This window comes from Gobius niger, assembly GCF_951799975.1.
Source record: "Gobius niger genome assembly, chromosome: 11".
Taxonomy (NCBI): domain Eukaryota; kingdom Metazoa; phylum Chordata; class Actinopteri; order Gobiiformes; family Gobiidae; genus Gobius; species Gobius niger.
Genome location: NC_136862.1, coordinates 27,827,922 through 27,855,787, shown reverse-complemented (window position 1 = coordinate 27,855,787; position 27,866 = coordinate 27,827,922). Strand labels below are relative to the sequence as shown.

Sequence of the window (27,866 nt, the reverse complement as noted above, 5' to 3'; positions counted from 1 at the left end):
GTTTTTTCCACATCCAATCTATTACATCTTTATAGGTGCGTTATAGAAGTTTTCATGCAAAACCTACAAGTCGGCTCTGGGACCCCCCCAAGACCAATTTATTGGCGGTGCAGCAAGCAAGAAGGTCCCAGGTTCGGTTCCCACCCGGACTGGGCCTTTCTGTGGGGAGTTTGCATGTTCTCCCAATGCCTGCGTAGGATTCCTCATGTAAAATGGTCTCATGTAAAGCGCTTTGTGACCATGTCTGTGAAAGGCGCTATATGAATTAAGCTCTTCTTCTTCTTCTTCCTCCTCTGGGGTTTCCGGCAAATTCCTCCCATATGTCAACTCTCTGTTAAACATCCATAACCCCAGACACACGCTTCGCTCCAGTGGTTACATAAACCTCTCTGTTCCCAGAGTTCACACATCCTTTGGTCAATTCTCATTTCAGTTCTCTGCTTCTAACGACTGCAAGGGCGGACTGGCCATACGTCCATTCTGGAAGAGCACAGAGGGGCCACTGGCTCTAGGGCCACCAGTCCCGCCTCAACCGAGCTTTACCCAAATCTAAAAGCTAAAAAGAAAAGCATCAAAATAGTGAGGAAAAGAGGATGAAAAGTCAACAAAAACGTGAGAAAAACACAACAAAAATATGACAAATATGTGGCGACGTGACGAAAAGTTTCCATCACTTTTGTAGGTCTTAGCTTTCAAATGAGGCGTTACATTGTTGATCTCCAGTCGAGAAGTTTTTAGATTTGGGTAAAGCCCAGTATAAAAAAACATGAATCTAAAAGGAATTCCGTGGAGTATGGTGTACCACAAGGTTCAGTTTTGGGACCATTATTATTTATGATTTTGCTTCTGTTTCTACGACCACCTTTCCCGTTCTTTTTCTGATGATACCAATCAAAAAAATAATAATAAAAAGCCGAACTGGGGAAGATGCACTCGGGTAAGAGGTTAAAATATGTATTTGTGGAAGTGCACAATTACGCTTATTTAGGCCAGGCAGGTCAGAGTCCAGGGCTGTTTTTCAGTCCCAGTCAGACCCTGAACGACTGGAATCATTTAGAGCAAACTCTTAAACTCACCTCAGTTTCCCCTGTCACTAAAAATACGTACAACTTTCCTTGTTAAATAAAGGTAAAATCAAAATGATTTAAGGGTGTGAGGTATGATTTCACTAGATGGAAAGTAAAGGCGCCACATGCTAACCACCCATTTAGCCGCTGGGTCACTAATAGGTCAAATACGCACGAGTATCAAACGTATTAAAAGTTTCATAATGCACCTTTAATAGAGTTGATATGGAAATGCATGAAACACAATAATCTAAATAGTATACAAGAATCCTTTTAATTTTTTTCTCTCCACAGCTTGAGCTATTCATAAAGACACAGAAAAATAAATATATTGTACAATCACACATGCTGCGTACAATGTTATGGCGAGACACGGCAGTTACATTTATGTGTTTATTCTGTTTGTCTTTTAGTCCAGAACATGAGTCTGTAATAAAGCTTATCCATCTATTCCAGCACAGCACATTTTTTTACAGTTGATATTATTATGTATCCGTTTATCAATGTCTTTCCAAAGTCTCGGAAAATAAGTAAAATAAATATAGCATTACAAACCGTGGAACAGAGCAAGGGAGTTAAAAATGCACTAATAATGACATTAAAAACATTCACAGCTCGGTCCGTTTACAAAGCAATGATGCAGCACACACGTTACAGGTTATTTTATACACAAAGACATGAAATGACAGTAAAAAGGTATAAAACTACTATTTAAAATATAACTGCCCCTTTTGACCCTGTGACCCTCACTGAGTTTTTACATTCAATAATAAACAATCAGTCTTTTAAAGTCACGTATGTAGTAAAAAAGGAAAAAAAAACTCGAAAGGTTGAAAAAATATATCATAATTACTATCTGAAAAAGAAACATTTATGAATCGCGCTACAATATCCATGCATCTGTGTTTCAATCGCCGCCTTTCCCTCACTGTGAACGAGATACTCTGGAAAAGTGTGGCCCTTCCATCCAAAAACCCCAGCCTGACCAACAGCTGAGATCAGCTCTGAGGACAACCACTGGCTTTGATCCATTGGATAAAAAGGTAAACAACACCAACTTTCTCTCAGATTTTAAGAAAGATAAAGATAAACTGCAACTATATATCTTTTTTGTCTACAGAAAAAAAAGAAAGGTGAAAAACCGCAACCTTGACAAACCCCAAACCCCACTTTGGCCCTTGGATGAAAAGGTTTTCCCAAGCCCGCTTTAGGGTGACCAGATCGAAGGTGTAATTAACTCGGATGAAAAAATAAAACTTGCATTCAAAGGGCTGGAAAAAATCCAAAGAAAATCCAATCAGACACAAAACATTTAAAATCAAGTTTCAACAGAAGACTAAAATTCAGAACTCAGCCCCAATTGGCATGATGCTTGAGATCAAAATGCGGGACATCTGGTCACCCACCTCAGCTCTATTGTATAGCCAATTCATTCTGCATCTTATTTCTAGATTATGGTGTAGTAGAAAATTTGACTATTTTTGGCCACCACATATTATTTTCGATATGTGTCTGCTCAATACGTTTAGAAATGCTTCCCCAGTGTGTTAAAATGGCTGTTGTTTGTTTTTTTGTTTGTTTTTTTGAGTTACGTGTCAATCAGGACCTGTGTCAGACCAGTTGCTGCAGCAGGTCCTGGAAGCTCTGTAGTCCTGTCGTGGAGTTATAAGGAGCTGCGTCCGGGTCCAGCTGAGCAGCTAGCAAGAAGAGTTTCCGTTCCTCGGACACGGATTCCAGAGAGAGGGCCTTGTGGAGCTCGGAGATACTGGCCGCTTCCGCCTTATCCTGAAGCACAGACAAGGACGGGGTTCATTAAGCATTTCATGTGTTACTGTATTTCAGTTAGCAGTTCTTTGGAGCAGATTACGCCCCCTTGTTTGAATAATAAAACCTTGTTATATATATTAAATGTTGGACCGTGTCATTGTTTCAATAAGCTTCTGCAATGTCAGAAGATCTAGTGTGAACACTGCGCAAAGCCTTCTCCAGCACATCCCAAAGATTCTCAAAGGGGTTAAGATCTGGACAATCCATCTCATCGTCCCTGAGCCACTCTTTCACAATGTGAGCCCGATGAATCCTGGCATTGTCATCTTGGAAGAAGAAATCCACTAATCTCATAGTGTTGCTGAAGCCCTGACCAAGTGCAGCAACCCTAGATCAGAACAGTTTTTGTGGTCAGGCGGTGAATCTTGAACACAGACATTAAGACGGATATTTGTCACTCCTTCCCATTTACATTATTAACCACAAGTTGAGAGATGGTAGATTAGGCTACAGAGCATATTCCTAAAATCAATCAATCAAAGTTTATGTCTAGAGCACTTTACAACAGCACTTGTCAGACCAAAAACTCTTCGTCCACTGTTCTCCAAGATTTGTCAATCAAAAGACCAAAGCTCAAAGTTTGACAAAATACAAAACATAAACCAGTGTGGTTAAACAAAATGCGTTCAGTGTTGTCACAGGAGGGAACTCTACCTTTAGGAACAATAATATTCTTTGGAGCAAGGTTTTGAAAATATGTAAAGGTACAAGATTCCATATTCTGTCAGAAACAGGCACTGGTCTTCTGTAGGCCTTGCAAACCTACAAACTTTGCAGGGATTGCACTGTAAATTCAATCACGAATATACCTAATATGCACGCTAGTTTCAGTAGCCTGCCAAAAGCGATGATGTGTTAGCCGTAATTATTTAAGTAAAGACGCAGCTGCTCTATTTCTGACGCGCGGGGCTCTCTTTCTGCAGCTCAGAGTTTGACACCGCGTGGTCTCGCTTTGCTTTGCTTCGTACGGAAACTAAAGGCAATGAATCTCACATTGGAGCTAGCTGAGCGCGCATGGGTTTGGATAATTCTCATGAAGGCCCGAGAGAGGAAAGAGAGAGGAGAAAGAGGCGGTGCAGGAGGTACGAGGTTACGAGCACACGGACCGGGCGGCGTAGACGTAGACGTAAACGTTAAAATTGAGCAAATGCAAATAATAAGCTCCGATTTACATTTGTACTAGTGTGAGAAGAGCCTTGGTATTGAGGAGTTGACGCCCTGAAAAAATCGTTCTCCTCTCAGACTTTTACGCACGAGTTTTAAAACATTTCTGTTGCAAAATTTGTGGAATGCAATCGAATGCAATTTCTCCATCTGTGAGATCAAGAAAGTATCATCTTATCTTATCTTAAATGTATTTAAAAATGCTTGTTATGAGAGACGATGGTTCTCTGTAAACATCGTCAACGGCCAATTAAGGGGACATCGCCCAACCCTACGTGCAATCGACATCCATTGTGCTTGACATTATGGGGGTAATGATTAAAGTGCATTATTAAGTTGGGGGAAAGAAAGAGAAAAAAAAGCATTAATGAAAATTCATAAGACAGTGGCTCCAATACAAGCGCAAATCGTCTTAGAACTAGAAGGGTGACCGTTTGAATCACGGCTCACGCTAGGCCTGTCACGATAACAAATTTGAAGTTCGATATATTGAGGCAGGGAAGTATCGCGATAAACGATATTATTGACTCTAACGATACTAGATACTGTCAACTCTCAGGCATAAAAATGACAGCAAACTTTGTGAAAGTGCATAATCATATCCTAAAATACCACACAGCTGTAATAAACTTGAAATATAATGTAAATCAATTTGCTTCAGTTAGAAATCAAAGTTTTACAAAGATAAACTAGGGGGGTAACGCTAATAAATGTACAGAAGATAAATATCGAGCCCAAAAATATATAGCTTATCTGTTATTTATTGAATGTTAAAGGAATAGGCCACCGTTTTTACATACTGAGATATGCTCTTACCTCACTTTAGCCGAGTTAATATATCCCCGTCTGGTCTTTGTCCGTGCGCTCTGCCAGGCAAACGGAGCACATACGCAGCCTCTCCCACATGTCACATAGCTCCGAAAAAGCTCACGATAGAAGCTACCAAGCTCTTCCACGTGTTCCCTATTTAAATAAAGTTACGTGAAGTGTTTTCATGCGAAGTATATTTACACAGAAATGTAGCATGTCGATTTTATAAGCAAATAAAAAGGGGGACTATATTGTGAGGCGTAATGATACGAGGAGCAAAACGTCCGCGCAGTAACTCCTAAAGACTTCCCCCGCTCACTTCCGTCAATAACCTTTAGGAGTTACTGCGCGGACGTTTTACTCCTCGTATCATTACGCCTCACAATATAGTCCCCCTTTTTATCTGCTTATAAAATCGACATGCTACATTTCTGTGTAAATATACTTCGCATGAAAACACTCCACGTAACTTTATTTAAATAGGGAACCCGTGGAAGAGCTTGGTAGCTTCTATCGTGAGCTTTTTCGGAGCTATGTGACATGTGTGAGAGGCTGCGTATGTGCTCCGTTTGCGTGACAGAGCGCACGGACAAAGACCAGACGGGGATATATTAACTTGGCTAAAGTGAGGTAAGAGCATATCTCAGTATATAAAAACGGTGGCCTATTCCTTTAAGTCGATATAGTTATTATCGTGACAGCCTGGTGCACTGCTTGTATCAATGTGTGAGTGGAGCTCGGAGAGGCCGGGGCCGCAGATTGGCAGCCTTATCTCCGTCAGTCTACCCCCTCTGTGGCTACAATAGCGCCGACACATCCCATCCCCATAAAGCACAAGGTTTTAAGTTAAATTGCAGCCCACCAGGCAGACCCCACTTCAGGAATTCTCTACTGTGTGGGAATAAAGACTGCCGTCACTTGTGTCATTGAAGCTTTAAACTTAGAAGCATGACCTTATAATTAGAATGAGTCAGATGTGTGAGTGAGTGTTAATCGTAGAGTTTTAGTGTGAATGAATCGTCTCTCCAGCCTCACACGGTTGATCTTAACCGCGCTCTCGGAGGCATTCGTCATAGTTGTTCAGCCGTGACTCCAGAACAAACTGACAGAGGGTGCACAGAGGTTTTTTTTAAGGCGTGTAAATAGAGACCTCCTCAGGTTTGATGGATTCAGCCCTGAGCCGTCCCTGTGAAAGATGACGCCACTGAAAATGTGAAGGAGCGTAGATCATCTCCGGAGAACAGCGTGAGGGAAACAGGCTTGTCTCCAGCATAAAGAGGGTGGTTTAGTTAAGGGGAGACAGTGCAGAAAAACACTGTCTCGATTTCCCTTAACTGTATAAAGCTTCACTTTAATGAGGTGGGCATAGCAACGAATCACCATTTAAGTTTGGATTCAAGCCCATTTTCCCAGAATGCAAAGTGAGGAACTAATCGTCTAAATCCGCCGTTCTCTGTTAAACGGTGAACTGTAATTTGGAGTTTTTTTCTATGTCATGACCCCACGGCGATCTCAGGAGCTGCTCATTCATACTCTCGCTCAGACCGCGCAGGGGAAGGCGTAGGAAGTGGGAGCACTCACCGCTCCGTAGAGAAGACAGCACCCCCCCCTTACCCCGGCCTGAAACGTTCTTATGTTTGTCTCTTACGCTGTGGGTGCTGTTTGTCGTGACACAGACAGACCGCCTCCCTGCTCTCGCCCGCTCTCGTCGTTCCTCCGGGCGCTGCCCACATGACAGATCGTTTTGGACTGCGAATGTGGGTGTGTGAGTTGTGTGTTGCTTTAAAGCAGTGCCCCAACAGACACCGAATATTTCAGTGTTGTAATAGTAACACCTATTTATTGTTGTTTGTTTAATTAGAAGAAAAAAAGATCAATATGAATTTTAAAAAGTATGATTAGTTTTTGAATCATATCGCTGAGCCGGACCATGATTTACCTGTTTGTTGGCGAGTACCACGACAGGCAGCTGCGGCTCTGCCCCGAGCAGCCGGTGCAACTCGGACTTGGCCACGGAAAGTCTGCTCCAGTCAGACGAGTCCACGATGAAGACCAGAACATGGGTTCTTCTGAGGTAGTCACTCCAGTACCCACGCAGGTCCTCCCCGCCGCCAACTGGTAATGATAAGACATGGTTTAGCAGGATAGTAGCTTGGCGTGTGGATTCACAGGACCGATGTTGAAACACCAGATTACGAAGGGCTTCAAAAGGCCACGACATCACGGAGGGAAGCGCTAACAACTTAGTGTGTACATAAAGAAATGAGTAAACTGCGTATTTATTAGTAAAAAACACAATCAAACTTAGGCTGTTAGAAATCTGTAGCCTCAAAACAAATCCACATGGTTCAAATAGCGATAGTTTTCCATCTTCGAAGGTTTAAACTCTTCATCCCTGTGCGCGTCCTGGTCCTCTGAGGCTCCCCGTGTGTTTCTGTTTTGCCCCAGACCAGTTAGCGCAACTTTGTAGCTGATTTTACACGTAAAATCACCAGGTCCTCTCCTCTGGCTGCCGCATGTGCCATCCTGTGCTTTCTGTTTGTGTGGGCCAAGTATCCCTGAGATTGACCTGACAGGCGTTGCAGCTTTTTTTTCCAGAATGCGAGAGGAGTGGCCTATTCTCCTCGATTAAAACGCACCACGCCATTATCATGATCCACCTTTATTAAAATCATGATTAGATTAAAATAAAAGGCAATGACTAAATCAGGCAATAACTACCAGTGATCTGGGGCTAGTATCATTTTCGGGACAATTTTATGTTAATTTGACAAAAGCCTGGAATTCAGGATTGTCCCAATTTTTTAAAGTACTACTAGGAATAATATTGTTTGAGTATTGCTGTACTGAAAAACAGTTATAACAGACTGAGTCAGGAGAAGTGACTCAAGGCCAGAGCTTCTTATTATTCAGGGCCCATGTGCTGAAGGTAAACAACACAAGCACATTATCCTTGAGTCAAAAATCAGACCCACAGTGGAATTTTAGTTTATAACAAAGTGCCTCCTTTTAAGGTATTGGATTATTATTGACTGTGAGAAGCACAAACCAGGGTTAAATACGGGTCAGATCTGGTTCAAATATGGTTCAGACCTGGTCAAGGTGAGTGTTGCCTCAGCTATTATTTTGAAGACAAGCGTGGCTCAGGTGGCTGAGTGGGTCGCCTTGTTACCAGAAAGTCTGACCAGTGGATACTCTAGTGTCCATATACAACACACTTCACCCGCCATCTGACGTACAGGGGATGAGAGATTTTTACCTGTATATTGATAATATGAACCGATCAACCAATCAGCTGTGTGAATGAGAGACTGAAAGTGATCAGCCAAGAAATGTGTGAAGCCGGGAGTGCCGGTATCAGCATCAAGTACAATCAAGGAAGTAAATTATCCCCTCACCACGGTGAGCATGGTGAGCGTGGCCTTTACTTTACTTTGTTTTAGCTGGAGTTTGGACTTGACTTTCTGTACTTCTGTAAGCATTAACTCAACTGCTGTCAATAAATCTATCCACTACTAACGCTAATGTTTACATTTAGGTCCATGTTCCCAACTTGTGTACTCCACAAACTGCATAACAGGAAGGTCACAGGTTAAATTCCTAGAACATGCTAAATAGGCTACTCTTCTAGCTTGGTTGCTGACTAGAGGAACATGTTCTTGTTTTGAAAGTCACAAGTCACTGACCTCAGGCCTGAGTCAAGTTAAAGATTGAAAGACAGGTAAGTTCAAGTAAGTCCCAAGTCAGTGATTCAACAGTCCAGCCTAAAGTCCAATGTGTATATTTATTTGAATTATGAGCAAACCTGATGGGTCAATGAACTGCTGGACTGTACTCCATACGTTGTTCCAAAGCCATAACATCCAAAAGTTATCAGGAAGTTGAAACGGGGCAAACGTAAAGTATATTACTCTGTCTAGTTTGTTTAACCTGTTTCCTTTTTTATAATTTGTACACTCATAAACAACAAAATAGGTGATATAATGGACCTCAAAGGACCGAGAAAATACATAAGAAATGTTTTGCATTTGTACGATCATCAACGAGTACCAATAGATACTAGACGTGCCTATTAAGAGTTTACTGTAAACAACACAACTTATGTAAAGTGAAAATGTTGTTTTTGCTCCTCGAATAAACTAAAGTAAAGTAATCACAGCTTGTGTTAGGTGCACAGCGAAGTTTACTGGACAGATGTGTGTAGTTCAGTAAAATACATCCTCTTGACACCTTATTTTTCTGTTTCCTAAGATCAGCAAGGCCCGGCCCCCTTATCGATCCAAACAACCCATGTGCATTCACTACAAGGAGTATTTAATGATTTTCCTCATTAATTTCTTCTTCTATAGATGGGCTTGTTTGAACATTATGATGCCACATGAATGTAATCTTTATAGTTTTAAATGGCATCTCTTGTTGAAGTGGAAGCTGAATGAATGTGCCTTACTCTCCAGGAAGTCTATCTGGCAGCGGGGCACTCTCAGGCTGATGAAGTTGAACCCTCGGGTGGGTCTGGTCGGTTGGGATCTCTGTTCAGTCCTGGGCCCAGTGTTTGGTCCGGACCTGGAGAGACCCTGGAGAACACTGCTCTTCCCGGCTCCATCCAAACCAAGCACCAGGACCTGCCGCCTCACAGTTTCCTCCTCCTCCTAGGGAAATGAAGAATATTCATACACATACTTATTAAATGCAAGTATGTTTTTATTGGGGGGACAACGTTGTACCTTGGTAAAAACAACATTGGGCATTAAAAAGCCTCCAATAGTGCATTTATTGAATAACTAGTAACCTTGCCTGCTCGCTGAACTATTGAGGTATTTGCAGGTTCTCACAAAAACACAAGAGTTTTGAGTAGGGCTGGGTACCGAAAAAAAAAAAAAAATGATACTGATACTTCAATGTTTCTTCGTTTTCGATACCGATACCTAAACGACCTTTTTCGATACAAAAATATTCATCACATAGAACCATAAAACCATTTCTTTTGCATTTGGATATTTTGTTTGAGGTGAAAGCAAGAAACTTCCTTGAACTACAAAAGAGTACAAAAAACACTTTCCAAGTTTTTCTTATTGTTTCCCCCATTTTTAACCAATAATTAAGAATTATTTAATTATAATTTCCCCCAATTTTTCAACTTTTTTCACAGTTTTTTTCCAAAATTTTCCCAAAATGTAAATTTTTTTCCACAATTCCCCCCACCTCCACTTTAAAAATAAAAAAATAAAAATAAAATTCAACTTGTCTTTTACTTTTTTCTTTTTCTTTTACATTTTGATGACCAACTGCATCAGAACTTGAACATAAAGCTTTTATATTTCTTTTCGGTCCCTGCTTTTGATATTTGTATTTTTTCGATACCAGCAGTACCTAAACCTTTTTTTCGATACCAAACTGGTCTCCTTTAATGGCACCCAGCCCTAGTTGCGAGTTTGTAGTGATTTGTTTTAAATCTGCACCACCAACGGTTCGAGCCAATCACGTGGCAGTATATTCTATTAGTACTCGGAGGGGGGAATTTCAAACTTTGGAGTGGGAAGTTTTCAGGATGGCCCCTAAAGTCAGTCGTCCAAGGAAAGTCCTCGGACAATCCTCACAAGGATGAACAGCATGGGCGACGCACAGTGATAGCAGTAAATGAAAACACCAAACTGCAATAAAAGTAAAACTTTTTTGTGTTCTTAACCCTATAGTTGTATTCTACTACCCGCTCACTGTTGTTGACTCAAATAGATTTGCAACATTATTTAGTAGATTACAAATCTATAATCACACTGTTCGGGTTTTCATAATTCCTCAATTCGGGCCATATTGTGTCTTTTTTTACCTGCTTTGTAGCTTAAATTATTTGGAGTCATTACATTTCCCAACCTGACAGCTGGTCTGGAGCACTGTCACTCTGAAAACATGACTTTCCCGGCTCCGATTTCCAACCTCTGAGGACAAACAGAGGAAAATCGGTCTGCAGCTGCACACTTATATTTGTTTAGGCTAATTATTTGCTACTGTGGCAGTTTGCTGACACTTGGGTGTGACCGGCTGAAAGCGAGGCTACAGTAACTACAGTATCCCAGTGGAATCTTCCTCGGCTTTCTCCCCTCGTTCGATTGTTTTGTTTTTGGTGCTGAAGTTGTTTTGAATGTGTGTCTCAGCTGAGAGCGCTGTGCGGTAATGAAGCGGCGGAGTACGGGACATTAGCATTTCTCTCATCTTAATACCTCGACTCTGGGTCTATGGAGGATTTGGAGTTGGTTTGGACTCGGATTTTTCTAGTTTAGTCCTGGCTTAGTCCAGAATCAGAGTCTTGTGTGATAGATCTTTGTTCTGGTTAAACTTATTTTAGTCTTTAGTCTAGTGATGGAATGATTTACTGTAATACTGTACAAACAAAGCCATAAAGATGAGATCACCAGCAATAACAGACTCCGGTAGTGTCTTTGTAATTTTTACATATATAAAAATTGAAAGACATTTCCCAAGAAAATAGGAGAGCACGATATTGATATCTTTCGGGCCAGCATATGCATGCTTTTATCACCAGTCGTATCAACAACTGAAATGCCCTGCTCTCTGGTCTTTCCAATAACAGTATCTCAGGTTTATAAATTTTACAAAATTCAACAGCTTGTGCCATGACGAAGAGCAGGAGGTGGGACTACATTACACCGGCCGGCTCCCTGTGTGTTTCAGGATCGAGTTTAAAGGAACAGGCCACCGTTTTTCCATACCGAGATAAGTTCTTACCTGAGCTTAGACGAGTTGATGCGTACCTATCTGGTCTTTATGCGTGCGCTCAGTCACTCCCAGTATATTCCTATAGCTCCAAACGGGGTGAAGTTAGAAGCGACCAAGACCAGCCAGGTACCCATCAACTCGTCTAAGCTCAGGTAAGAACATATCTCAGTATGGAAAAACGGTGGCCTGTTCCTTTAAGGTTCTTTTAATGGTCTTTAAATGTCTTAATTTAAAGACTTTGTCTTCGCGGTTGGTGCGCTCCTACGGCACAGGTCTCCTTATCATCAAGTCAGAACACACACTCACGGTGAGGCCAGTATCACGGCCCTCGCCTCTGGAAGGGCCTGAAGAAGCTCTCAGGGCCGCAGGGAACATTCAGGTTTTTAAGAGCAGGCTCAAGACACACCTTTGTAGCTTAGCTTTTCACTGATATCTATTTATTTAGTCCTAATTATTTATATCTTTGTTCATCTTGATAATCTGTGATATTCATTGATATTTTTACATTTATTTCTAGCTTCCTTGATTGTTTTTACTTCCGGATTTTATACTTTTATGAATGTTTTTGGATGGTTTCTTATATTTTTAGGCTCTCCCAGGGTTTCCTCTGAAGGGGCCCTCTGCCTCTGAAGCGGTGATGGCTGTTGCTGTGTGGGTGCTGTCCTGTGGGAGCCTGCTGCTCCCGGCGCAGACGGCTCCTCAGATGGGATTTCCTCCAGCCTTATTTATTTCTTTATTATTCTGTTTAGTCTGGCTTGCACAGTGCACCCAAATTGCACTACTATAGTTTCCCTATTGTCATTTCTCATGTATCGACCAGTCCTCCATCTAGATCCTCCTAAATTCACAATATGAAACACTTGCTGTATGTATTCTTAAGCGCTGCTTCATGGTAAAATTTCATACAGATTTGTTGAATGTTGATAATGAATGCAGGAGCTGAGTCATAGATTCAGCTGCTCAAACTGTTTCTGGGCCAGATCCAAATCCCACTTCAGAGAAAAACACGAGTCCCTCTGCTATCTCCATCCAGTTTTAATTAAAGGGCCGTTATTTACTGGCAAACACTCACTGGATATGTTGCACTGTGTTGGAGGAAGGGCTCCTTTTGTAAATAATGTTAATAAAGTCAGGGTTTAGTCCTGTTTGGTGTTGTTGGGTTACAATTGGGTTGTTGTTGTTGTTTTGTCTCGGTCTGAGTCACCGCTTGGCCTGGGATTGGATGTACTGTACCTGTTCTAGTTCACGAGATATTTTTTCCATTTGAAAAGATGAGAGGTATGTTATTTTACTTTCTGACTGGAACACGCTCAAGTGAAAAGGTCAAAGATGTTGAGGTCGGTTGTGAGTGCTGTGAAGGATAGAAACAGAGGTGAGCAGAGCAGCAAAATATTCACTCAAGTCAGAGTCACGTTACTTAAATGATTGGCGAACTGTTAGAGCATAAAAGTCTGAATTATGTTTTTGAGTTGCTGTAATAGGACACAGAACATTAACCTGGCAAGAGCCATATTGATATCACTGTGCCAATAACATTAGCACTGATATCAATCTGGGATTGCTCCAGTTTAAATCGATGAACTTTTGGCGCAGGATTTTCTGCTGATTGGATGAAGCGCACCTTGTTTAAAGGACCAGGCCACCGTTTACATACTGAGATATGTTCTTACCTGAGCTTAGACGAGTTGCTGCGTACCTGTCTGGTCTTTGTGCGTGCCCACAGTCACGTAAATAAACGAAAGAGGTTTTTAGCATGTAGCGTCTCCCAGCATATTCCTATAGCTCCAAACAGGGGTGGAGTTAGAAGCGACCACGCACTTCCACGTTTTCCCTATTTATAGAGGGGGTATTATGCTTTTTTCAGCCACATAGCACCAGTCTATATCACACTACAATGATGACCAAACCTTCTGTTGGTCTGTAAATGCAGTAAATTAGAATAACTGCCTTGTATAAAATGTCTCTCTCAAAATGGCTGTAGTGAATGTCTTGAAATAGGCCTCTGTCTCTTTAAGAACCTCTGACCCTTTCAGACACGCCCCCTCCACACGCTGTCTGTGGCATCAGTGGGGAGGGGGTTCTGCTGAGGAGCAGTGGTTGGTTACTCGGCTGGTGACGAAAGCTCGGAGGCGTCTCCAGGAGGTGGGGGCGTTCCTAGGAGGACTCAGGCAAACCTATCCCTAAAATGGCCGCCATCAGAGTTTTTACAGATTACTCAAAAATATGTGAATGTGCCAAGGCAACACTTCAGGCATGTTTTTAATGAGGGAATGACATAATAACATGATGTAAAGCTTGAAAAAGTCAATTTTGCAGAATAAATTTAAATACGGTTACGGGAAAAGTTACACGATCCAAGTGTAGTTACAGAATATGCTAGGAGAGGCCAAATGCTAACAACGTCTTTGGTCATTGTGCGTGACTGAGCGTACGCATAAAGACCAGACAGGTACGTATGAACTCGTCTAAGCTCAGGTAAGAACATATCTCAGTATGGAAAAACAGTGGAAAGTGACAGAAAAGTGACGAAAATGCAAAAAAAAAAAAGATAACCTACAAAAAAAGCAACAAAAAAGCAACAAAAAATGTGAATAAAAAAACTGACAAAAACGCTTAAAAAATGTGACAACAAAGCGGCGAAAACCCGACAAAAAAGTTACAATCAGTTTTGTCGGTCTTAGCTTTCAAATGAGGCGCTACACTGGCTTAGAGGCTGTAAGCTTTAGATTCAGGTAGAACTGGAGAAAATGCACTTGGTTAAGGTGGGTGTTAAGAGGTTAATAGTTAGATTAGTTAGATTACAAAAAATGTCTTGCGTTTGTGAAACTGTAGCAGGGAGTAGCCTTTTCTGTCATCGAAATATTAAAGCCACACTGTGTAACATTTCACCCCAAAAATAAAATTATATATGAACATTTAAATTGTAAAAATGCCTCTCCTGTGTTTTTCCTGTGAGCTGCACATTAATTTATGTTTCAGTGTTTTATTAAAGACCATACTGACCACTAGACTGGCCCAAACCACTTCTGGTTTCGGATTCAAACACATCAGTGGGAGCAGCACAAGATGAATTCACAAATCGGTGACAGCAAGAACTCAACTTTACAGCCACACAAACACTGATAAATCCAAAGAATGTGCCATAAAAAATTGACATCAAGAAATTACTTATCTGACAACAGATGAGAAGGTGAAAAAAACAACAACCCAAAACTGTCTGATGTCTTGAAAATGTAGTTACAGTACAGTACCCAACAATGAATGAGAAAAGGCACTAAATACTACTAACTAATCTCTACTCCACTAGAAGCTGTCACTGAAGAAAACAACTTTTATTCTCCAGTTACATCTGGCTTAAAACTGGGGAGGAACAAAAAAAAAGAAGCTTTGCCAGTTCTCGCTCTTCTCTCAAGAGCCTGAACCCAACTGAAGCGTGAGACATGTGAAACGCTCCGACAGTCCACAATCCCAGAGGAGATAAAGCCTTCAACCGGGCCCACGTCTGCTCCACTCGTCTTGTGGAGAGAAAACTGCACATAAACACCGGTCAACTGGTAATAACTGGTAATATTTTCTTGGACTGCTGTTTTGATAAGCCTCTGCGATGTCACAAGATTTATTTTCCCGTCCAGTGCCGCAGTCATTTTTCTGCAAGATCTTCTATTGATGATGGAAGACCTTTGTATCGCGTTGATATTCAAGTCTATTAATCCAATAATCTTGCGTTGTTGCTGGTTTATTCTTGGGTCAGCCGTGGTTTGGTCCAGGTTTAGTCTCATTTACTCTTTGGTTAGTCCTGGTTTAGTATTGAACTTGGTCTAATTGGTTCATTGGCCCAGGGTTATTACGGTAATCCTGATTTAGTGTCAGATTAGTCATGGTTTAGTCCTTGTTTTATGTGAATATATCCTGGTTTACAATGGTTTCAGTCCTGCTTTTCCGGAACTGCCAAAACTATGAGAAATAGAGCGACTTATAGTCCAGAAAATACGGTATATATTGTGGTTTAGTCTCGTTTTTTCCCCCCGGATTAGCACTAGCACGGGTTTAATCTGAGGTTAGTTTTGAAGTAGTCCTGGTTTAGACTGTGTTTTTTTTTGTTTCATTTTAGTTTAGATTAGATCTAGTCTTGGTTTTACCCTGGTTTTCTTGAAGTAGTCCTGGTTTAGGACAGGCTGTTTGGTTTAAGATTAATCTTTTGTTTGGATTGAGATTTGTCCATGTTTTGTCCTAGTTCATCTTCTGATTAGTCCTGTTTTTGCCCTGGTTTAATCTCAGATTAGTCCTAGTTTTATCCTGCTCCTCCTTTAGTCTTGGATTAGTCCTGGTATAGACCGGGTAGTTTAGTTCTCGATTAATACAGGTTTTGTCCTCGTTTATTGTGAGATTAGTCCTGGTTTTACCCTGGTTTAGTCTTTGATTAGTCCTGGTTTAAACCGGGTTGTTGAGATTAAGATTAGTCCAGGTTTTGTCCTGGTTTAGTCTTGGATTAGTCCTGGTATAGACCGGGTAGTTTACTTCTCCATTAATCCAGGTTTTGTCCTCGTTTATTGTGAGATTAGTCCTGGTTTTACCCTGATTAGTCCTGGTTTAAACCGGGTTGTTGAGATTAAGATTAGTGTTGGTTTTGTCCTGGTTTAGTCTTGGATTAGTGTTGGTTTTGCCCTGGTTTAGGACAGGCTGTTTAGGTCATTCTTTTGTTTGGATTGAGATTCGTGTTTTGTCCTAGTTAGTTTCTGATTAGTCCTTGTTTTGCCCTGGTTTAATCTCGGATTATTCCTAGTTTTATTCTGCTTTAGTCTTGGATTAGTCCTGTTATAAACCGGGTTGTTGAGATTAAGATTAGTCCAGGTTTTGTCCTGGTTTAGTCTTGGATTAGTGTTGGTTTAGGACAGGCTGTTTAGGTTAATCTTTTGTTTGAGATCGAGATTCGTGTTTTGTCCTAGTTAGCTTTTGATTAGTCCTTGTTTTGCCCTGGTTAAATCAGTCCTGGTATAGACCTAGTAGTTTAGTTTGGATTAATCCAGGTTTTGTCTTGGATAGTCTTGGATTATATCAATTAATATAGCGCTGATTTAATCCATATAAATAGCGCAATTTATATAGCGCTTTTCCACCTACATTAGGCACTCAAGGCACTTTACAGCAAGGATCCACTCACCCATTCATACTCCAATGTACACAGACACTGGGGGCAATGTGGGTGAAGTGTCTTGCCCAAGGACACAACGACAGTGTACACTTTCAAGAGGTGGGATTCGAACCCCTAGACCTTCCGATCATGAGACGACCTGCTCTACAATCTGCCCCACTGTCGCCACTAGTTAGTCCTGGTCTAAACCTCGTTGTTGAGATTAAGATTAGTCCAGGTTTTGTCCTGGTTTAGTCTTGGAATAGACATGGTTTGCTCTGCTTTAGTCATGTCAGTTCAGTCTTGATTTACACCCCATAATAATAATAAAAAAAACACGCGTCAGGTTTGTGTCACGTTTTCTTTTCAAGTTTCACTTCACCAAATTCCTCCAACGCTTCCCATCTCTAACGCGCAGGTTTACGCACGAAAGTCCACTGTAATAACCCCACCCCCCCGACCCTACCCCGGGTCCTAGTCCCCCCGGCCCCACGGCGCTCACCTCGCTGATGGTGCAGTAGTCCCGCTGGGGGGCCCACACTCGCCGCTGGTAGAAAGAAGTGAAGGCGATGAACAAGGCTGATCCGAGCGCAGCCGTCGCCGCAGAGAGAGCGACGTGCACGTGTTTTAACAGGACCATCTTCGGGCTCAGACCACAACTGGGGTTTGAGTCGGACCAAGGGGTAGGACCGCGAGAGCACGTTTAGACCGGTGTTTTTTTTTTTTGGAGCGGACCAGGACCAGGTCGTGTTTGGACGAAACGCGCTACTACATGTGAGAGTGAGAGAGGCGCTTGTTTTTGTTTCGGTGAAAGCCAATCGGCACCAAGAGGGCGTGACGTGCAGGGCATGAGAGGCGTGTATGAAAGTGTAATAAAGGCAGGCAAATGGCAGTACCGGTTTAATGCGAATTAAAGGATTGGGGCTGATAAAAATGACAGGGACTCTTACCCATTTCACGTAGCCTAACTTTAGATCAGATCTATAGGCTATAAAGAGGGAGAAAGATCAGCCTTGGTGTTTGTGAAGACATTTACCAAACGTAATTAAATAAATAAAAACATATTTTACAGAAACTAGTCCACAAGCAGAATCATTTGTGTGACATTAGATTTTTCTTCCCAACTTGATTGATTTTGTTATTATTATAAATCCCCTTAGGAATCTAAGTAGGCTAAATATCTACCGCCCTACACCCGTGGAAATGTATAAATGTAATGTAGTAAATAGTAATAGTGTAATAGTGTTTGGTTCTGTTATTATGTGAATAGTTCAAACAGTGGCTGTGAGTCAAAAAGCTGCTCTGAAAGGAAACGAGTTCTGTTGTTCCTTGTTGTTGTTTTGTTTACACTGATTATACTATGAGAAATGAAAAGTTCATCATTTTGAGTTGGGGGCAGGCGCTCATAAGCTTTTGCTTCAGCCTACTCCTTTTGAGCAAAATGTATGCTTGTAGTGTGCAAGGACGGGAGTCGGAGGCGGAGTGTCAAAAGAGGATGCTTCTTTTAATGACATGAAGCCTTTCGTTTTACAACGGTAGAACTCAATGTTAAGTCTCTCACAACACGAGTGAACAGGAAATGTCCCACTCTCTATATTGTCCCCCCCGGAACTCCGGAACTTGGGTTCCCTGTGTGAATTATGTAAACCCACTACACAAGCCCCCCCAGAATTCACCCATAGTCAAAGTCCCCGTGTCGGAAAGGGATAATGGCCCGACCACGGCGGGTAAAGGTGGCAGGGGCCGAGGGGGGGGAAAGGGTGGCCGGCGCATCCGGACAAAGCGCAGAGTTAGGCAGTAATGGCGTTGACAGAGCAGTAGGAGCCCCGGCCAGAGCTGCCGGACGAGGCGCCGGGGGGCGTCCGCGGCGTGGGGCCTGGGCCAATTCCAATGGCCTGGAAACGTCCACGTGAGCAGGCTTAATCCTATCAATAGAGATAGTCTCAGGCCTACCACCAATGTCCACGACCAGGCTCTTATCCCCATGCTGCAAGACCTTAAAGGGTCCGTCATAGGGTGGACGTAACGGTCCGCGGTGGGCGTCATGGCGGATGAACACAAACTCCGCCGTGCGCAGGTTCGGCGGCACATGGGAAACAGGGGCGCAGTGCTGTGATGTGGGGATGGGTGCGAACGCCCTTGCGACTTCCAGCAGGGTGGACCGTTGATTGGCCGCGGACCAGGGTGTCGTCGCGTCAGGAATGAAGTCTCCAGGAACTCGCAGCACCTGGCCGTAGACGAGCTCAGCAGACGAAGACTGCAGGTCCTCTTTGGGGGCCGTCCTAAGGCCCAGCATGACCCAGGGAAGTTTGTCCACCCAGTTGCCATCTGTCAGGCTGGCGCGTAGAGCTGCCTTCATGGAACGGTGGAACCTCTCGCACAACCCATTAGCCTGGGGGTGATATGCGGTGGTGCGGTGTAGCTTGACCCCCAGGTCCCTGGCGACCACGTTCCAGATCTCCGATGTAAACTGTGCACCGCGGTCGGAGGATAGGTCTGAAGGTGTTCCAAAACGTGCGACCCACGCGCTGATGAACCCTCGGGCCACGTCAGCAGACGTTGTTGAGGTGAGGGGAACGGCTTCAGGCCAGCGGGTCGTCCCGTCTACCATTGTGAGGAGGTAGGTGAAACCCTGTGAAGGGGGGAGTGGACCCACCAGGTCAATGTTGACGTGGTCAAACCGCCTCTCGGGGACAGCAAACAGCTCCAATGGGGCCTTGGTGTGGCGGTGCACTTTTGCGCGCTGACAGGCCACACATGAGTCAACCCAGGCCCGCACGTCTCTTTTCAGCCCTCTCCAGACAAACTTCTGAGCCACCAGCCTCGTGGAAGCCTTTCTGCCGGGATGGGAGAGGCCGTGTATTGCTTCAAAAACAGCCCGCTGCCATCCGACAGGGACCAGAGGCCTAGGCTGACCGGTAGAGAGGTCGCACCACAACCTGACCCCCGAGTCGCCGACCGCGACCTCCTCCAGACGCAGGCCCGTGTCCGAATCCCTGAGCGACTGAATCCCATCATCCGAGGCTTGATCTGCACTCATACTTGAGTAGTCGAGACCTAGCTGCACCGTGTTGACAATCGCTCTGGAGAGGCAATCTGCGACCACGTTGGACTTGCCAGCAATGTGTCGGATGTCTGTGGTGTACTCCGAGATGAAAGACAGCTGGCGTTGCTGGCGGGCGGACCACGGCTCCGCAACCTTGGACATGGAGAACGTGAGTGGTTTGTGGTCGACGAAAACAGTAAACTCGCGCCCTTCCAGGACGAAGCGGAAGTGGCGGATTGCCAACCAGACACCGAGCAGCTCCCGGTCGAAGGTGCTGTATTTGCGCTCCCTGGGGACCAGTTGGCGGCTGAAAAATGCAAGCGGTTGCCAGGCGCCGTCAACCAACTGCTCAAAAACAGCGCCAACCGCGTAGTCCGATGCGTCGGTTGTGAGGGCGACTGGGGCTCCAGGCAACGGGTGAACCAACATGGTGGCCTGGCACAACGCAGCCTTTGTGTCCTCAAATGCCTTGTCCCTCTCGGCGGTCCAGTCAATGTCCTGGTTGGGGGTTCTACCCTTGAGGGCCTCGTACAGTGGCCGCATAACGTGGGCTGCCCGGTGGATGAATCGGTGGTAGAATGTAACCATCCCAAGGAACTCCCGGAGCCCCCGGGCCGAGCGTGGGCGGGGAAAGGCGGAAACAACTTCCACCTTCGACGGGAGAGGGGCGGCCCCATCACGACTGATCAGATGCCCGAGGAACTGGATGGACGGCACCCCAAAGACACACTTTGCCAGGTTAATGATCAGTCCGTGTTGGTCGAGCCTTGTGAATAGAGCCCGGAGATGCGTCAGGTGCTCCTCCACCGACGAACTGGCGACGAGGACGTCATCCAAGTACACGAAGATGAAAGGCATGTCCCTAAGAGCTGAGTCCATCAGTCGCTGGAAGGACTGGGCCGCGTTTTTTAGGCCAAACGGCATCCTGAGGAACTCAAATAACCCGAAAGGAGTCACCACCGCCGTCTTCGGTATGTCTGCAGGGTGCACCGGAACTTGGTGGTAACCCCTGACCAAGTCCACTTTAGAGAACAGGCACTTCCCAGCCAAATGCACAGAGAAGTCCTGAATGTGGGGAACAGGGTAGCGGTCGGGCGTGGTGGCATCATTCAGGCGACGGTAGTCGCCGCACGGACGCCAGCCCCCGTCTGGCTTCGGAACCATGTGGAGGGGCGAGGCCCATGGGCTGTCGGAACGGCGAATGATGCCAAGTCGTTCCATGTTGGCGAATTCGGCCCTTGCAGTCGCCAGTCTCTCCGGGTTGAGTCGTCGGGCCCTGGCATGAATGGGGGGCCCCTTGGTCTCGATGTGGTGTTCAACTCCGTGCTTAGTCGTGGTGGCCGAGAATGTGGGCTGTGTCAGGCTGGGGAACTCCCCGAGAAGCTGCTGGTACTTGTCGCCCTCAGAGAGTGAGCTGGAGAGGCCGTCATATGTCCCTTCATCGCGGACACATGCAAACGAGGAGAAGGTCAACGCATCCACCAGACGACCATTTTTGACATCAACGAGCAGTCCGTGGGCGCACAAAAAATCTGCGCCGAGGAGGGGGAAGGAGATGTCGGCTGTGACAAAGTCCCATGTAAAGCGCTGACCCCCAAAACATACGTCCACAGTCTTTGTGCCATATGTCCGGATGGGGGTGTCGTTGGCAGATGTTAAGGGCGGGCCTTGCGACCCTCCAGCTGTGTCCTCCACTGTAGCCGGCAGCACGCTCCTCTGGGCGCCGGTGTCACACAGGAATTCGCGCTTGGAGAGGGTGTCCACGATGAACAGCAGCCGGCCTTTTGTGCCTGCGCTCACGGCCACTACTGAGCGCAGGCCTTGGCGTTTCCCGTCGCGTTGAAGTTGCAAGGGGAGCGGCACCTTTTAGCCTTGGCACCAAAACGTGCGTGGAAGTAGCACAAACCTGGGCTGGTACGGCTGTCAGCGGCAGTGTGTCCTTTGCCAGCGATAACGGCAGCGCCTGGGGGCGTGTAGCTGCGCGTCGGGGCCAGGACGTCAGGGGCGAAACGCTGGGTGGCCAGGAAGAATCGGTCTGCCTCCTCCGCCAGAGCGCGTGGCTCTGTAATAGATGTATTAGCGAGCGCCGTCTGGACGTGCGGTGGCATGTGTCGTAGAAACAGCTCTATGAAGAGGAAATTCGGCTCCTCAGCACCTAGCAGGTTTAACATCATCTCCATGTGTTCAGAGGGCTTGCTGTCTCCTAGGCCTTGGATAGCGAGCAGGCGTCGGGCACGTTCGGATCGCGACAGTTCGAAAATCTTGAGAAGGTAAGCTTTGAGCCCCGTATATTTTTCCTGGGCGGGAGGGGCTGTGATAAAACTCACTGCCCTGGCCGCAGTGGAGCTCCCGAGGGCCGAGACGACGTGGTAATAGCGCGTGACATCGTCTGTAACCCCACGGAGGGCGAATTGAGCCTCTGCCTGCGCGAACCACGTTGCAGCGGACGTCTCCCAAAACTCAGGCAACTTGAGAACGGCGGAATTTGCCATGTCGTCTCGCTCGGAATTCTGTTCAGTCTCGGAATCTTCAGCGGGACTGATGTCGGGGTCACCAATGTAGTGTGCAAGGACGGGAGTCGGAGGCGGAGTGTCAAAAGAGGATGCTTCTTTTAATGACATGAAGCCTTTCGTTTTACAACGGTAGAACTCAATGTTAAGTCTCTCACAACACGAGTGAACAGGAAATGTCCCACTCTCTATATTGTCCCCCCCCGGAACTCCGGAACTTGGGTTCCCTGTGTGAATTATGTAAACCCACTACATGCTCAAATAAATAAATAAAATAAAAAATAAAATAAAATGTAGTGCAAATGAAAGAAATATGATTTATTTTTTTGAAAGGCACTATAGCCTCCTATATACAGGCAAACTTGTGGACCGACAGCTGAGGATGGAGCTATAGCACCATCTACAGGCTGTTTCCCTCTGCTCAATATTAGACTACATCCTCAAATATTAGGTTGTTTTGGAAAATAATCAGTGACAAAGGGTCTATTTTATATCGAGAGATTTCTATAAATGTAGTTTACTTGTTTTGATTTATTTTTGTTTTACTTTTTGTTTTTTTTAAAGATGACTGCTGGACTTATAGTAGCAATCTGTGCTACTATGCTCTCATTATATGCAACATTTGTAGTCAATGCAATATTCATTGTTTGACTTATTTCACGTGAACTCATTCTCTATAACCCAGGGGTGTCCAAACTTTTTTCATGGGGGGCCGCATGTTGAAGTGTACACGGGGTGAAGGGCCGTAGATCTGCAGTTAGTGCCGCAAAACCTTCGACTAGCAGAGGTTTAAATTGTGCCCCATACCTCTATTTAAGCTTAAAACCTTCATGCCAGCTCAGTCTCACAATAAAATGTTAGTTGTTCAGTTAGAATTGTACAGAATTATTACATTTCAAATAAAAAGGTCCATCTCTGGTGATGTGTACCGATACAGCAAGAGGCCGAGGGCCACCATAAATTGGTCTGAGGGCCGCATTTGGCCCCCGGGCCGCACTTTGGACACCCCTGCTATAACCTAACTGCTGCCGTCTCTAGAGGGCGCTGTAGAATCAAAGTCCTTTATCAATGGACTCATAAGGCCTGTGTAATATGTGATGAATAATAGATGAACGGATAACCTGGCAGGGGTCGGGCAAAATTATTTCAAGATGTAAAAAAAAAAAAAAGGCAGATAATGACACTGTATTTAATATAGGCTCATTTTGACTTGAAAACACCAAATATTTGTGAAATTAAGTAAAATAACGAGGCAAACTAAACTAGATTGTAGACGTTTGGCTGCCTGGTATTATCATTAGCATTGAATTCTTTGTACAGTGGGAGCCCCTAAATGTTTACATAGTGATTTTGGTGGCCTCTAAACCAGTGTTAATTTCGTCGACTAAAATATTTAGTCTTAATTTTAGTCAAAGTGTTATTTTTGACGTCTAAAATTGGACTAAAACTAAATTAAAAGTTTTTCATGAGACTAAAATGTCCAGATATGTTCGTAGACTAAAATAAGACTAAATAAAAATGAAAGGGAGAAACTAAAATCATCCAAACTTCTATTGACCGTCTGAAAGAGCCTCAGATCATGTAAAGTCTCTGCCAAAGGATCAGCTCTGAGCTTTGTTCATGTGGAGCAGCTCCATGAAGCAGAGGAACAAGATTAAATATGATTATAATGAATATTATCAATGCAAAGTCGACTAAATTCGTCTTAAATTTAGTCGACTAAATTGACATGCAATTTTAGTCGACTAAAACTAGACTAAAATTGAAGATATTTTTTTGACTAAAACTACACTAAAATCGAATCACATTTTCGTCAAAAGACTAAGACTAAAACTAAATTAAAATATGTTGTCAAAATTAACACTGCTCTAAACTGTTTAAACTGTTAAACTGTTAAACCGGAAGTGGCGAATGTACGCTTTGCATTGGGCGCTTTTATTTTGAAGGACTTCCGGTTACTGTATTATTGATGGAGACTTGATGGCGGCCGAAGTGGAGTGGGACTGAAGACTTCTCTGTCAACGAAGCACTTTACCGCCGCGAAAGCAGTATTTCCCACCGCCGTTTCACCGCGGACGTCACCGGGATAAACCCGCCGGACCCGGGGCCAAGTTTTTATCCGTTTCGACAGAGGTTCGGGGACTGTTTTCGGCGGTGTTTCCTCAGTGTCTCCCCGGCGCTCGGTGCTCGGCTGGCTGGTTGGCCGCTGCCGTTTCGCTGCTGCTCGACTCAACATGGAGGTGGCCTTTCCCCAACAAGAGGAGCCCCTTTATGGACCGTCCTGGAACTCTTAATAACAATCTCATCACACTTTGACATATCGGCTGCTTTTAAGTTGTTTTTCGTGTTTAAATTATCGCCTCTGGGAGTAGTTTTCTCCCGCTGAAACAAGCCAACTGTTGAGAGGGACGCACAGCAATGTTCGTGTCTCGTGAACCGTGGATAATTTTCAAGAAGTAGTCCCGCTTTCCAAAAAGTTGGGTTCGGGAGTTCGGTAAAGTTACGAACCGTTTGCGTGTAGCTGAGAAAACGCATCACATTTGACCTTTACGACCACAAACCGCATCATTTTGTCTGATTTTAGCGCCTTAAAAAAAACAAAAACAAGGAATGAATTGCGGTCGGGGCGCAACATTCGCCGGCCTCCTCCATTGAATTTGACCTATTTGTGGATTATTATGGATTTTTCGGATTACACTCCTGGCTGCGCGCCGGAATTGAAGCCGGATTTTTTATCGCTGAGAGCAAAACCTAACGGGATGATGACCGAGAAGAGCGACGGTTCCCCTTCGCGGCGCTTCTGAGAAATAAAAAAAAGTTGGGGTAGGCGATATTACATGGGGACTGGCTGGACATGCCGAGGAGCGAGTTGCCACTACCCGAAGGCTGGGAGGAAGCGAGAGACTACGATGGGAAGGTTTATTACATCGATCACATCAACCATTGCACGAGCTGGATCGACCCGCGAGACAGGTGAGTCTGCGGGGGGGGGGGGGCTGCCTGCCTGCGCGCGCTGACGCCAGGTGCGTGTGGGGGGGACCAAAACTGCCAAAATAATGCATTAAAAATATATATTCTCAACCAACATGCTTTTTTGGATTAACAAGTAAAGTCCTATAATTTATTTTGCTGCCCAGTTTTTTATTTTTATTTTTTTATATATATATAGTTTTACAATAATAATAAAGACATATACAGTAATAATTTTCTGTCTGCATTTATTTATTCTTTCATTTATTTATGCATTTATTTATTTACTTCCACTGTTATTTTTACAGCCTACATTGTTCTTTTCTTTCTGCAAATTAAGGGGGCCAATGACCCCGCCCCCTTAACTTGCAAGAGGTGAGAGAAATCAAGAAGAGGATTATGTATATGTACATATATGTATATGTATGTATATATAATAAAAGTGGAAATAAATTCATACATTAATAAATAAATAAATAAATACATGAAGGATTAAATAAATGTAGACAGAATATAATTATATGTCTTTATCATTTTTATTTTAATAAAAAAAGAGACGCCTTTTTACTAATGTATTTAGGCAGCAACATAATAATTATAGGACTTTATTTGTTCATGTAAACCCAAAAATACCATGTTGATAAAAATATAATTTTATTTCAGCATTTTCAGTGGTATTTTAAAGAGGGGGTATTATGCTTTTCACAATCACATAGCACCAGTCTATAGCACACTATGATGACCAAACCTTCTGTTGGTCTGTAAATGCAGTAAATTAGAATAACTGCCTTGTATAAAATGTCTCTCTCAAAATGGCTGTAGTGAATGTCTTGAAATAGGCCTCTGTCTCTTTAAGGCGAGACACTGCAGGTGAATAGGGAAAAAAATTAAATTTAAAGATATCAATTTGAAACTGTTGCTGTCGATCACTGGCATAAATGTGAGAAAAAAAATACATGGCAAGTTTTCTGTCATTTTATCTTTTCATATAAGAACAAGGTGTTTTATGCTTAAAAATGCCCCAAATTTCCCATCTTTTCGGCGACGAAATCTGAATAATGGATAGAGCTACATTCAAATGTGTGGTTTCATTTAATTGATGAATGAGTTACCAAGACTTTTTCAGAGGGGATTCAGGATTTCTTGTTTAGTTTTAAAATAATCTGTTTTTAAGTGGAACAATTTGTAAAAATTTAATTTTCGCCTCATTTTTTGCCATTTAAAACTCAATAAATGAGGTTTAGGGATTAGATAATAAAAAATCCCTCTGAAAAAATCTTCCAAATATTGTTCAGTCCAAGGCTGGAAAATGTGAAGTCTTTAGGTCCGACTGACGTGGACATAGTGTCGCCACAATGACAGAAAAATGTGTTTTGAGAAAAAGGCCCTTGAAATTGTGTTCTCCCATACAAGTCTATGGGGGGACATTGAATCAGCGCAATATTTAAACATGTTATTGTGAAGATTAGGCATATTTTCTGTTTTCGAGTGAAAGCTTATATGTTCAGAGACCAATTTGGGCCAAAACCTGAAAACTGAAAAAATTTAGTTTTGCCTGTAGTGTCTCCCCTTAAGAACCTCTGAGCCTTTCCGACACGCCCCCTCCACACGCTGTCTGTGGCATCAGTGGGGAGGGGGTTCTGCTGAGGAGCAGTGGTTGGTTACTCGGCTGGTGACGAAAGCTCGGAGGCGTCTCCAGGAGGTGGGGGCGTTCCTAGGAGGACTCAGGCAAACCTATCCCTAAAATGGCCGCCATCAGAGTTTTTACAGATTACTCAAAAATACGTGAATGTGCCAAGGCAACACTTCAGGCATGTTTTTAATGAGGGAATGACATAATAACATGATGGAAAGCTTGAAAAAGTCGATTTTGCATAATACCCCCCCCTTTAATGATTTTTCACGTATGTTATTAATTTATTGATTGATGAATTGATTTTTTTGGCAGTGTTGATCCCCCATTGACTTGTGCTGCAAAACATAAAAAGATAAAAAGTGCATGATGGTTTTTTAAATTATTTTTAGTGTGATGAGATCTTGCTCTTGGTAAGTATCGCAGGGTTAATGGAGTGGCATTTATATGAAGACAAAAATAGTAAAACACTTCACCTCTTAACTCCTTCCTTAGCCGAGTCAATTTTCTCCAGTTCAGCTTTACCTGAATCTAAAAGCTTCTTAACTGGAGATCAACAGTGTGACGCCTCATTTGAAAGCTATGACCTGCACGAGTGATTTTATTTTTTGTCACGTTGTCGCCGGTTGTGTCACGTAACGTCACAACATTCTAAAGAGCCTATAGTTTAAAATTGAGGTCCATTAAGTCCATTATGGTAACTATGGTAACTGGCAAACTGCAGCTGTCTTAGTTTTGGCTCATATCTCAGTCATTACTGGGAGAATCCACATGGAACAAAAACTGTCTCACAGTACTTTGTCTTTTCTGTCAGCACATATAAACTATTGTCAAATTATGCATTCATAAAGGCATCCAAAATTGGTGACAATATTCAAAAACATGCGTGAGGTTGTCCAGTAGGAAGGACTTTTTCAGCCATAAGAATAAAATGTCAGGTCTCTGAATCCAAACACTGTCGAATACTGATGAG

General features: G+C 43.6%; 2 protein-coding genes across 2 annotated transcripts in view; one reads left to right on the top strand and one right to left on the bottom strand.

The window, feature by feature from the left end:
* Window positions 1-2,632: 2,632 nt before the first annotated feature.
* On the bottom strand, window positions 2,633-17,383 carry arl10 (ADP-ribosylation factor-like 10). Its single transcript, XM_079566002.1, has 4 exons — window positions 17,237-17,383; window positions 9,316-9,517; window positions 6,808-6,983; window positions 2,633-2,852 (listed from the first exon to the last, which is right to left on the bottom strand). Exons 1-4 carry the CDS (start codon window positions 17,372-17,374, stop codon window positions 2,679-2,681), a joined length of 690 nt encoding a protein of 229 aa, XP_079422128.1. The 5' UTR covers window positions 17,375-17,383; the 3' UTR covers window positions 2,633-2,678.
* A 7,252-nt stretch (window positions 17,384-24,635) lies between these two features.
* wwc1 (WW and C2 domain containing 1) overlaps window positions 24,636-27,866 on the top strand; it is a 44,253-nt gene continuing 41,022 nt past the window's right edge. The window contains exon 1 of the mRNA XM_079565943.1: window positions 24,636-25,263. Within this exon, the coding sequence (XP_079422069.1) occupies window positions 25,145-25,263 (119 nt within the window). The 5' untranslated portion in view covers window positions 24,636-25,144. The remainder of the gene's footprint in view (window positions 25,264-27,866) is intronic.